Source organism: Chiloscyllium plagiosum, chromosome 19 (genome assembly GCF_004010195.1).
Source record: "Chiloscyllium plagiosum isolate BGI_BamShark_2017 chromosome 19, ASM401019v2, whole genome shotgun sequence".
In the NCBI taxonomy this organism is placed as follows: Eukaryota; Metazoa; Chordata; class Chondrichthyes; order Orectolobiformes; family Hemiscylliidae; genus Chiloscyllium; species Chiloscyllium plagiosum.
Genome location: NC_057728.1, coordinates 63,161,482 through 63,174,450, shown reverse-complemented (window position 1 = coordinate 63,174,450; position 12,969 = coordinate 63,161,482). Strand labels below are relative to the sequence as shown.

Sequence of the window (12,969 nt, the reverse complement as noted above, 5' to 3'; positions counted from 1 at the left end):
CAACTTTTTCACGCAGATGGTGGTATGTGGATGGAATGAGCTGCCAGAGGATGTGGTGGAGGCTGGTACAATTGCAACATTTAAGAGGCATTTGGATGGGTATATGAATAGGAAGGGTTTGGAGGGATATGGGCGGGGTGCTGGCAGGTGGGACTAGATTGGGCTGGGATAGCTGGTTTGCATGGACCGGTTGGACCGAAGGGTGTGTTCCATGCTGTACATCTCGATGACTGTGACTTTATGTAGACCAGACTGGGTAAAGATGGCAGTTCCTTTCCCTAAAAGACATGAGTCAATCAGGTGGTTTTTACAATGAAAAGAAACAGTGGTTACATGGTCACCATAAGATCAGCATTTTCAGATTTTTACAGAATTCAAATTCTTCCCTTCTGCGTGGATTTGAAACCAGTTCCCTAGGACTTTGTGGCACAGTGGCTCAGAGGTTAGCACTGCTGCCTCACCGCACCGGGGACCGAAGTTTGATTCCTGTCTCGGGTGGATTTCCTCCGGGAGCTCCAGTTTTCACTGGAGATGTGCAGGTTTGCGTGGACTGGCCATGGGAAGTTGTCCCAGAGTGCCCAGAGCTGTGCAGGCCCCTTGGGGGTTAACCATGGGAAATGCGAGGGTAAGACTGGGGGGACGGAGGTCTCTGGGTTGAATGCTGTTTGGAGAGTCAGTGTGGATGAGATGGGAAGAGTCCCGTCCACATTGTAGGGAGTCTATGACTGCTGGATTATTAGTCCAGTGACATTCGCACTGCTATGTCTAGCTGCCTTATTTTAAATACTGTCACTGTTATGTCTAGCTGCCTTATTTTAGATACTGTCACTCGACGTTTTGAGCATAACCTGGATGCTGCCTGACCTGCTGTGCTTTTCCAGCACCACACTCTCGACTCTGATCTGCAGCATCTGCAGTGCCCTCTTTCTCCTCCATGATGCACAGGCAATGAACAGTGTGGGTCTGACGGGGCAAGCTCTTTAAGAAGTTGGGAGCATCATTTCGCCTGGCCACTGCACCCAAATGAATGGGCACCTGCCCCTCCCTGATGATTTGGCCCTCATGGCATATGGTGCTTTTGAAAATACAGAGTAATTTCTGCAATCCCTGTCAGACACTGGTCAGGTTGCTGGTTTACTGTCACTGTGTTTTCTGTGTCTGGTGTCACGTTTCGCTCTCTGACCGTCAGTCCTGTGAGTTCCCACAAGAGAAAGAGGAAATATTGCTGCGTGTGATGTGGGTTTTAAAGAGAACAAAGGGAACTGCAAATGCTGTAAATATGAAACAATAACAGAAATGGCTGGAAAAGCTCAGCAGGTCTGAAACATACAGAATACAGAACGGCCAGGACTGAGTGGATGTTGGGAAGATGTTTTCATAGGCAGGAGAGTTTAGGACTCAAGGGCAGAGCCTTACAGTAGAGGGAAGACCCTTTAAAACGGAGATAAGGAGAAACTTCTTTAGCCAGAGAGTGGGGAATCTATGGAATTCATTGCCACAGAAGGCCAGGCCACTAAGTATATTTAAAATAGAGATAGGCAGATTTTTGATTGCCAAGGGGCTCAAGGGTTACGGGGAGAAAGTGGGATCAGCCATGATCAAATGGTGGAGCAGACTTCTTGGGCTGAATGACCTAATTTCTGCTCCTATGGTCTTATGATCTTATGGTCTGACAGCATCTGTGGAGGGAAGATTCAGAGTTAATGTTTCAGTTCAAGTGACCCTTCGTCAGAACGGAGACACACCACTCCCCCTCCCCCTCCCCTTCCCTGTTCGGCCACTCCCACCCCAACCCTGTTTGACAGATCCTATCTCCCAAGCCCCATCTCTTTTAAGTATTCCCCTCCTTCCCCGTATTCTCAGTCCTCACTGAGGGTTCCCCATCATGTTTGACCCTCAGGATGGGGGTTGCTGTGGGAATGAGTTTGGGAATTGTCGTTTTAAGGAGCATCTTGAGAAGAAGAGGCCAGATAGCTCTCAGAAGTTTATTCCAAGGGCCTGCATAGACAGGAACATGAGAACTAGGAACAGGATGGGGCCATTCAGCCCTTCAAACCTGCTCCCCCATTTAATACGATCATGGCTGATCTCATCTCGGTCCCCGGTCCACTTTCCTGCCAGGTCCCCCACAATGCTTAGACCCATTACTAAATAAATAAAACTGTGTCTACCTCCTTCTTAAATTTACTCAATGTCCCAGCGTTCACCACACGCTGGGGTAGCGAACTCCACAGATTCCAGATGTATCACGAGTTCAAGGTGAGAGGGCAAAAGTTTAAGGGAGATATGCGTGGAAAGTTCTTCATGCAGAGGGAAGTAGGTGCCTGGAACGTGTTGCCAGTGGAGGTGGTTGGGGTGGGCATGATAGCATCATTTAAGATGTATCTAGACAGATACAAAGATACAAGCAGAGGGATACAGACGCTTAGAAAATAGGTGACAGGTTTAGATAGAGGAGCTGGATCGGCACAGGCTTGGAGGGCCGAAGGGCCTGTTTAAGTGCTGTCATTTTCTTTTTTCTTTGTTTATTGTGTCAAACTGCTTTGAAGGTGCTGTTTGAAGGTACTGTGTAATGAAGGAAAAGTGGCAGACAATTTGTATGCAGCCAACTCCTACAAACAGAAAGGCAGGGAACGTGTTTTCTGTGGCACTAAGGAATATTTCCGACATTGAGCGGTACCAAATTTTACATTCTCCACACTAATCGGCTGGGGACTGAGTTTATCATCTCATCTTAAAGATGACTGCTCTAACAGTGCTGCATTCCCTCAGTACAGGACTGCAGTGTTGGCTTTGAGTTTTATGCCCAGGCCCTGAGATGTGGGACTTGGAGCCAGAACCTTGTGAGTGGGAGGTGAGGGTGTGACCAACTGACGCACAAGGGGAGACCATTTGCAGGATAATGCAGAATGGTCAGGGAAGGGAGAGCTATGAGGATAGGTTGTTGAGATAGCCTGAATGGCCTCCATTTGCGCAAGGCGAATCCATCACCATAAATGAATTCAGAAAGAAAATGCACCTCAACTCCTCCAAGGAAGTGGAAGTGTAACTAGTTTAGTGGATCTTTGATTTATTCATTATGTTGGTACCTGCACATATGTGGGTGATCTCAGTTCTGGTTGCTCTGCTATATGAAGGAAATAATTAAACTGGAGAGGATTCAGAAAAGATTTACCAGGATGTTGCCAGGGCTGGAATGTCTGAGTTATAAAAATAGGCTGGATAGGCAGGGACTTGTATCAGTGGAGCGTAGGAGGTTGAGGGGTCACCTTATAGAGCTTGATAGAATCATGAGGAGCATGGATAAGGTGAATGACAGGGGTCTTTTCCCCAGTGGGGGGGCACTCCAAAACTAAGGGCACATTTTGCAGTGAGAGGAGAAAGATTTTAAAAAGAGAACATGAGGGACAACATTTTTTACACAGAGTAGTTTGTGTGTGGATATGTTCATGAATAGGAAAGGTTTGGAGGACTATGGGCCAAGTACAGGCAGGTGGGACTGGTTTAGTTTGGGAACATGGTCAGCATGAACTAGTTGGACCGAAGGGTCTGTTTCCCTGCTGTATGACTCTATGTCTCTATGTGTTGCTCCTGAATACCCAATATGATTAATTGGAATTCCTACATATTTCCCCCAGCCACATACAACCTGTGATCTTGGTCATGTTGGTAGTGGGGGCACTGAGTTGGGAATGTTCCACAGTGAAGGTGACTGATTTCAGTTTGGTGTCCACGCATCTTTGAAGATCAATGTTGATTTCCAATCATCATTCTGAGCTCAGCTCATCATTCGCTGCCAGAACAGCTCCCTCAGACTTTACTGACCTGCAGAGCTGGGAGAAAGTACCACTTCACTTTCCCAACTGCACACATCTCCACCCATCTCCCCTCTGCTCCCAGCTACCAATCACTCATCTCCTCTCCCCTGCCACTGATGTCCGCCTTCATCACTCCTCTTGGAGTTGGTAGGTGGTATTGACACTGTTGGCAATTCAGGGCCCAATCCCCTGAGACACTTTGTAGGAAAGCTATCTCATAGTCCCCACAGGGACTCTCAAAGATAGAGTTCCAAAACTCGTTAGAGAAGCCTACACAGGAGGATAGGTCAGGATTGGATGGAGAGGTGACTACTGCAAGTCAGTCAGGAAGGCACTCAAAGTTCCGTTTGCAAGAACGATACAAAAGCCTTGAACATGAATGTCTACACGCTAGGAATTATGAGCCAGCAATTGAGGAAAATGGTATCTCTCTCACTGGGCTGATATGTGCCACCACGGTGACCAGTTACTATAGTGACTGGGCAAAAGGTGCCTGCACCAAGAACACCAACAGCACACCAATCCTCTGAGGTTCCTTGTTTGGCACTAATGGCAGAGCCTGCTTTGACAAAACTGGCCTTTCTGACCATTAGAGAAGGTTCATGAAATGATGATTTCCCCCCAAAATAAAACCCACCACCCATCCCCACCCCTACCCCACTGCCACCTCACCCACCCCCAACCACCGCTGGAAGAATCTTTAGAGACCAACAACATTGTGGAAATTGGGTCGGGGTAGATGTTGATTGATTGGTGGGGGTGGGGGGGAATTCCAATACTGCTGGACTGTACATTTAGTTCATTCCTGATTAAAGGCTCTTGCCTGAATCGTAGACTCTCCTGCTCCTCGGATGCTGCCTGGCTGTGCTTTTCCAGCATCTTCACTTTATCCCATTTAGCACAGGGGCCTTGCAATGTCCATTTCCGAGAATCGCGGAATTGTTCTGGTGCAGAAGGAGGCCATTTGGCCCATTATGGCTGCATCTGCATACAGCCTGGCTCTTTTATTTAGTTCCAATTGCCTGCATTGTCCCTGTGTCCCTGCACCCCATTTCTATCCAAATAGCCAGCTGATGCCCCTCTTGAACACCTCAATCGAACATGCCTTCCCCATGTTACCAGGGTGTGCTTTCCAAACCCCAACTATTCACTGTGTGGGGAAGAAATATTCCTCCCGTCACCCTTGCTTCATTTGCACATCACTTTAAATCTATGGCTTCTCATTCTTTGTTTCCTTTTACGAGTGGGAACAGTTCCTCTCAGTCTCCGCTGTCTGGCCCCCTCATGATGCTGTGAATCTCAACCAGATCTCCCTCTCAACTGCCTTCTCTCCAGAAGAACAGTCCCAAAGTCTTCAATCTATCCACATCGCTGCAGTTCCTCATCCCTGGAAACATTGTAGTAATTTGTTCCAACGTCCATACAACCTCCAACTCAACTGTCCGGATGCGTACAGCCAGGATAGTGAGCTCTGTCAGAGGAGACCTGAGAGGGGAATCTCTCGGAGTGTGTGTGTGTGTGTGAAAGAGAGAGAGAGTTTGGTCTAACTGGTTGGATAATCTGACACCTGTGGGTTTTTTTAATGATCCTCTTCTCCTGTAGATCGTTCTTTCGTGAAGAATCGGGAAGCCATCGACAGACTTCAGGAGCCATTGTTAGAGATCCTGCAGAAATACTGCAAGCTGAACCACCCGCAGGACCCCCAGCATTTTGCCCGGTTGCTGGGGAGACTCACTGAGCTCAGGACCTTTAACCACCATCACTCGGATATGCTGATGTCCTGGAAGATCAATGATCAGAAGTTCACGCCTCTTCTCTGTGAGATCTGGGACGTGCAGTGATTGTCCCCCTTCCTCGCAAGCCATCTACAGGACCCAATAATTATAAATAGCCAGGAAACCGGAGCTGCCAATTCCGGAACATTCTGAACTAGCTAGTGTACCTACACCAAGGGATGTAAGTATGTTCCTGTCATCCAAGGACACAGGTTAATGACATCTCCGCTCCATCTCACTTACCCAGGCCCACCAACAACAAGGGTCTACAGGGGCAGCATAGTCTGGAGAAACAACCCCTATATCTCCTTAAATGAAGTTTGGCATTTTTTAAATGTTCTTTGTGATGTAAGGTAGTCCATTTGAGTATTTTGTCTTTTGTGAATTCTACTTCCACAGAATGGAGGATGGATATTCAGGGAGAGCTACTGCAATATCAAGGATCACAAGATTGGGGAAGCGTGCAGGAAATTAAGACTCACTCTTCCTGAAGTCATGACAGATGTGAACAGATTTAGTTAGACAATCAAAATTTATCTGAAGGAAAATGCTAATCAGGATTCTATACTTAACAAGAAATAAACTCTTTATTACAAGAAAATAGTCTTTAACTAATGGCAAACAGGAAGTAGGAATTGTTAACTTAAACTCTATCTTTCTTCAATTTGCCCCTTCTCAGACAGGCAAGATGTGGAGGTGCCAGTGTTGGTCTGAGGTGGACAAAGTCAAGAGTCACATCACACCAGGTTATAGTCCAACGGGTTTATTTGAAATTGCAAGTTTTCAGAGTGTCATGTGTTCACCTGATGAAGGGAGGGGCAGCGCTCTAAAAGCTTGTGATTTCAAATAAACCTGTTGGACTATAACCTGGTGTCCTGTGACTTCTGACTTTGACCTGCAAGAAGCAATATTATTCACAGCTCACAGCATGCTCCAGTCAATGTGATGTTAAAAATGTCTCTGCATATTCTCCTTGGTTTAAAGTACTACATTTTTTTTAAAAATGCACAGCCCAATGGTAAAGGAGGAAAACTAAACATGTAGTCTTTACAAAAGCTTTGCCTTTCCATTCCTGCATACCTGAAGAGAAAGATTACAGGATATAAGTTGATGGATTTAATTTAGTGGAGGGCTTGTCAGCTAGTTTCAAATGCAGACTGATGAGAAAAGATGTGAAGAAATGCTAATAATGGATGGAGTGTTTAATAAATGATCGAGGTCTATTCAATTCTCGACAGACGGAAAAAGACCTGTACATGTTCCTTAGATTCTCAGCTCTGAGGTGAATCCAAAACTGTCTGACCTCAAACTTAAGAAGAATCATAGAAATTAGCAGCAGGAGTAGGCCATTCGGCCCTTCGAGCCTGCTCCACCATTCAATACTATCACGGCTGATCATCCAACTCAGTCCCCCTGTTCCTGCTTTCTCCCCGGACCCTTTAGCCATAAAACTCCTGTTTGAAAATACTCAATGTTTTGCCTCAACTGCTTTCAATGGCTGAGAATTCCACAGCTCCCCACTCTCTGGGTGAAGACATTGTTCTGTATCTCAGTCCTTAAAGACCTATTCCCTATCATTTAGATTGTAAAAGATCCCATTGCCTCTGTTTTAAGAAACATTGTGGAGCGTATGAACATACAAGCTAGAAGTAGGTCATTCAGCCCTTTGAGCCTGGTTGCCCATTCAATAGGTTCATGGCTGATTTGACCATTCCACTCTACCCCCAGGGAACCTTTCACATCTCTGCTCATCAAAAATCTATCTACCTCAGCCCCAAAAATAGTCAAGGACTCTGCTTCCACCACATTTCAGGAAGAGAGTTCCAAAGGCCTTGGATTCTCTAAGAAAACGTTTCTTCTCCTCTCTGTCTAGCCTCTCCCAAAACCTCTCCCCATTCACCCTGTCAAGGCTTGGTAAGATCTTTTATCACATTGTCTCTTATTGTTTCTGAACTCCAGTGGATACAAGCCCAGCCTAGCCAACCCTTCCCCATCAGAAAACTCCTCATTCCAGGGACTAGTCTGATAAACTTTCACTGGACTATCTCCAATACATTTACATCCTACCTGTAGCTTCACCCAATGCCTTTTTCAATATACATTTCTCATCAGTTAAAATCTGCTTAAACTGACTTGGAGAAGCTTATAAAAAAGGTCCCCACTAATTTAACTTTAAGTCCAATGCTAGTCCAAGCTGGTAAATGAGTTTGTTGCTAAACTAGTTCTTGGGCACACATTGTATGTTGAAAAAATAGTGAGAACACACGCTAATGTCCACTGCAATGACTACTTCAGTGTGTCTGACATCATCCCAATGGTTATACTTCCAAAAGAACTTTCATCGGCTGTGAAGCATTTGGAGAGATATAGAAGATGTCTAAGGCGCTATAGAAATGTAAGTTCTTGCCTTGTTGTTAAAAGCATTTTAGCTGTTTGATGAAACTAAACCGGACCAGGACCACTTCCGTGATTTGGTATTTAAGGCAAATTGAAAAGTCTTCCAGATTATTTTACTGTGAATAGGAAGTTCAGAAATTTTCCCAGTGACGATTTGTTTCTTCAATATGGCAATCAATCAGGTATTAAATTGTGACTTGGGATAGCAGCTCACTTTAAAAACGAAAATAAATTGCATTGTATATGAACACGAGTAGGCCATTCAGCCCTTCAAATATATTACCCCATTCAATAAGGTCATGGCTGATTTGATTTTTAACCTGAACTCTACATCACATTCCTCATTTCCCTGATAATCTTTCACACTCACAGTAACTAAGAATCAATCTCACTCTGTCTTAAAAATACTAAAGATTCTGCATCCACTGTTTTTTTTAAGGAAGACATTCCAAAGTTTCACAACCCTCTGAAAGAAAAAAGTTTCCTCATCTCTGTCTTAAATAAGTGTCCCTTGGTTTTAAATGAGGGACATCCCTTCCCCACCAATGCCAGCAGCAATTCTCAATTTTCTCACAAAAGGAAACATTCCTTTAAGATCCGCCCAGCCAAGTCCCTTAAGTTCTTATGATTAAAATAGATCACCTTTTACCCTTGTAAGCTCTGGAAGATCTAGCCTTTCTTCAATCCACTTATTTCAGTGTGACCATTGTGAAACCTTGGCAGGATAAAACACTACGTTAAAACTGAAGGCATTGCAATTCACATTCATAACATGTTGTACATTGATGTTATTAAGGAATTCTACATTATATAACAATTAGTTTAATGTGTGATACCATGCGTATTTTGATCACTTGATCAGAAAAGTATCTGTGAAGTATGTACATAATACTGAATAAAAGATGACTTAATAGTAGTTCTTGATGTAACCTAAAACTGAGTCTACCATTTCTTAACTGTCGAGACATATGCAGTGACACAGGCACACAGAGAGAGACAGACACACAAACACAGTTTCACAGACAGACATACACAGAGACAGGCACACACAGAGAGACAGACACACAAACACAGTTTCACAGACAGACACACACAGAGACAGGCACACACAGAGAGACAGATAAACATACACATAGAGACAGACACACAGTCTCACGAACAGACACATAGACAGACAGCAACACATAAAAACATGAATTTGAAAGGTGATAAAGGATAATTCCATTTGATGAGGCCAATCTGGAACACAGGGTTTGGTGACTGATTTGTGTTTGATTTTTTTTCAAATTCCTTCATTGCTTTTTCAGTTCTTTGCTGTCAACACAAGGTTATTTCCAGCAAAGCTTTGGTTTATTTTGGTTTATTTTAGTTATTAGTTGAGAATTAACCCTTTGAATACTTTGAAAGACCCTTTCTTCCCCCTTCCCTTGGCTTGAATAAGGACAAAGTAGTTTGGAGGAAAGGCACTTTGGGAATACACATAGGGTGACCTGTGTTAGTAGAGCTGGATTTGTTGGTTCCTTTCAGACAGGAGGGAGGGGGAGATGAATCTTGATGCTTTTCCTTCAGAGGGAGGTTTCTCTCTGCTGCTCTGCCATAGAAATGGTCTCATCCTCAGAAGCCAATCCCAACGTTGGTGTTGAGGTGGGTTCTCTCACTTTCACCCCAATTGTTTGAGGAGAAAAACGAACCAACCAACGTGGCTGGGTAGGTTTACCCAGAACATTACCGAATGGTGACCATGTATCTGATGTCGATATCCCCTAAAGAGTAATACAGCCTTTCCAGAACCTTCTCTCTTTATTTCCTCTGCCAGCTGCAGTGAACATGACATTTAAAACTGCAGCCTTTCTCTTTCCATAGAGCTCTTAATTCAAAGCGATACTTTTAAAGTCTTGGTCCACCACGAAGATGGATGAAGGCAGAATGGAACATGATGTCAATGTGGACTTTAGCAATGTGTTCGACAAGTTCTGGATGGTAGGTGAAAGTGAGGTCTGCAGATGCTGGAAATCAGAGCAGGAAAATTGATATCCTGATGATGGGCTTTTGCCCGAAATATTGACTTTCCTACTCCTCGGATGCTGCCTGACCAGCTGTGCTTTTCCAGCACCACTCTAATCTAAGTTCTGGATGGTAGGCTGGTTAACTAAAGTTAGAATGCAGGGGATCTAGGGAGAGCTAGCCAACTGGATATGAAATTGACTTGAAGGTAGAAGATGGTGGTGGAGGGTTGTTATTCAGACTGGAGGCCTCTGACCAGTGGAGTGCCATAAGGATCGGTGCTGGGTCCATGGCCTTTTGTCATTGATATAAATGATTTGGATGAGAATCCAGGAGGTCTGGTTAGTAAGTTTGTGGATGACACCAAAATTGGAGTGTGGTGGACAGTGAAGAAGTTTATCTAAGAGTACAACGGGATTTTGATCGGCTGGGCCAATGGGCTAAGCAGTTTAATGCAGATAAGTACAAGGTGTTGTGTTTTGGTAAGACAAGCCAGGGCAGGACTTATGCAGTTAATGGTAGGGTGCTGGAGAGTGTTGTCAAACAGAGGGACCTAGGGCTGCAGATACATAGTTCCTTAAAATTGGCATCATAGGCAGGCAGGGTGGTGAAAAATGTGGTTGGCACGTTTGCCTTTACCGGTGAGACCATTGAGTACAGGAGTTGGGATGTCATGTTAAGGTTGTACAGGATGTTGGTGAGGCTACTTTTGGAGTACTGTGTATCGTTCTGGTTGCCCTGATATAGGAAGGATAGTATTAAATTGGAGGGGCTGCAGAAAAGATTTACAAGAATGTAACTGGGACTGGAGGGTTTGAAATATAGGGAGAGGCTGCATGGGCTGGGTCTATTTTCCCTGGAGCGTCAGAAGCTACAGGGTGACTTATAGAGGTTTATAAAATCTTGAGGGGAGTGGATAAGGTGAATAGCAAAGGTCTTTTCCCCAAAACTGGAGGGCTTGGGTTTAGGATGAGAGGGAAAAGATTTAAAAAGGACCTGAGGGACAACTTTTTCACACAGAGGGTGGTATATGTATGGAATGAGCTGTCAGGGGAAGTGACAGGGGCTGGTACAGTTAGAACATTTAAAAGGCATCTGGATGCTTATATGACTGAAGGGTTTACAGGGATATGGGCCAAATGTTGGCAAGTGGGACGAGATTAATTTAAGATATCTAGTCGGCATGTACAGGTTGGATTGAAGGGTTTCCTTCTGTGCTGTACAGCTCTATGACAATGACTATATTCTGATTAAAGATGAGTTTCCACAAAGAGAGAGAAATTAAATACTTGCATTTATATAGCATCTTTCTTGTGATCGGGAGATTTGAAAGCGTTTTACAGCCAATGAAGTGCAGCCATTCTAATTTCAGAATTTTACATGGGATTTCCATAGTATGGAAACCTTTATATTTACTTGTAAATTGGTGTTTAGCCTCCAGGAATGTTCCTACTGATTACTTCATTTTAGCCTATAAACAGATCCTTTCATTCCTCTCACTCACAAAACAAACATTTTATCTTGGACTTAAACACAAACTTTAGATCATCTTTCATTCCTGGTGATTCATTCGAAAAAGTTTAGATGAAGACTGGCTCAAAAGACAAAATAAATATTGCTGCTTTAATTTTTTTAATCGCAGAGATGTGTTATCTGTACTCCCTGACCTTCATTACCAACTTCAGTAACAGCACCTGACATTTGTTTGCTTTGACTTTGTTTAACTATTGAAGTTCTGACTCATTCTCATAACTCACTCTCTGCCTACTCATGCTTCATTAGAAAAACTAATTTTCTGCCCTTACAGATGGACGTAAAATATCCCACAGCTGGGTTTTTGAGGAGAGCACAGGAGTTATCCAACGTGTCCTGGCAATCTTTATCCCACCACCAACATCACACAAACAGACTACTCAATATCACGTTGCTCTCTGTTGGAGGGTTGATTTGTCTGCAGGTTGGTGACAATCCTACATTACAATAGTGATGTTGGTTTGAAAGTATTCCATTGGTTATAGAGCCATAGAATCATAGAGATGTACAGCATAGAAACAGACCCTTCGGTCCAACCCATCCATGCCAACTAGATATCCCAACCCAATCTAGTCCCATCTGCCAGCACCCGGCCCATAATCCTCCAAATCCTTCCTATTCATATACCCATCCAAATGCCTCTTAAATGTTGCAATTGTACCAGCCTCCACCACATCCTCTGGCAGCTCATTCCATACACATACCACCCTCTGCATGAAAAAGTTGCCCCTTAGGTCTCTTTTATATCTTTCCCCTCACACACAAACCTATGCCCTCTAATTCTGGACTCCATGATCCCAGGAAAAGACTTTGTCTATTTATCCTATCCATGCCCCTCATAATTTTGTAAACCTCTATAAGGTCACCCCTCAGCCTCCGATGCTCGAGGGAAAACAGCCCCAGCCTGTTCAGCCTCTCCCTGTAGCTCAGATCCTCTAACCCTGGCAACATCCTTGTAAATCTTTTCTGAACCCTTTCAGGTTTCACAACATCATTCCGATAGGAAGGAGACCAGAACTGCATGCAATATTCCAACAGGGGCCTGACCAATGTCCTGTACAGATGCAACATGACCTCCCAACTCCTGTTAAAAATCACACAACACCAGGTTATAGTCCAACAGGTTTAATTGGAAGCACTAGCTTATGGAGCCACGCTCCTTCATCAGGTGATTGTGGAGGGCTCAATCCTAACACAGAATGTATAGCAAAAATTTACAGTGTGATGTAACTGAAATTATACATTGAAAAATTGATTGTCTGTCTAACATCCCACTGTAAATTTTTGCTATACATTCTGTGTTAGGATCGAGCCCTCCACTATCACCTGACGAAGGAATGTCGCTCCAAAAGCTAGTGTGCTTCCAATTAAACCTGTTGAACTATAACCTGATGTTGTGTGATTTTTAACTTTGTACACCCCAGTCCAACACCGGCATCTCC

The 12,969-nt window shown here is 44.1% G+C and overlaps 1 protein-coding gene across 3 annotated transcripts in view; it reads left to right on the top strand.

Moving 5' to 3' along the window:
- nr1h4 (nuclear receptor subfamily 1, group H, member 4) overlaps positions 1 to 6,374 on the top strand; it is a 117,441-nt gene extending 111,067 nt beyond the window's left edge. For all 3 annotated transcript variants that reach the window (XM_043708719.1, XM_043708720.1, XM_043708721.1), the window contains one exon: positions 5,421 to 6,374. In XM_043708719.1, coding sequence (XP_043564654.1) covers positions 5,421 to 5,659 — 239 coding nt within the window. In that variant the 3' untranslated portion in view covers positions 5,660 to 6,374. The remainder of the gene's footprint in view (positions 1 to 5,420) is intronic.
- The last annotated feature ends 6,595 nt before the right edge of the window (positions 6,375 to 12,969 follow it).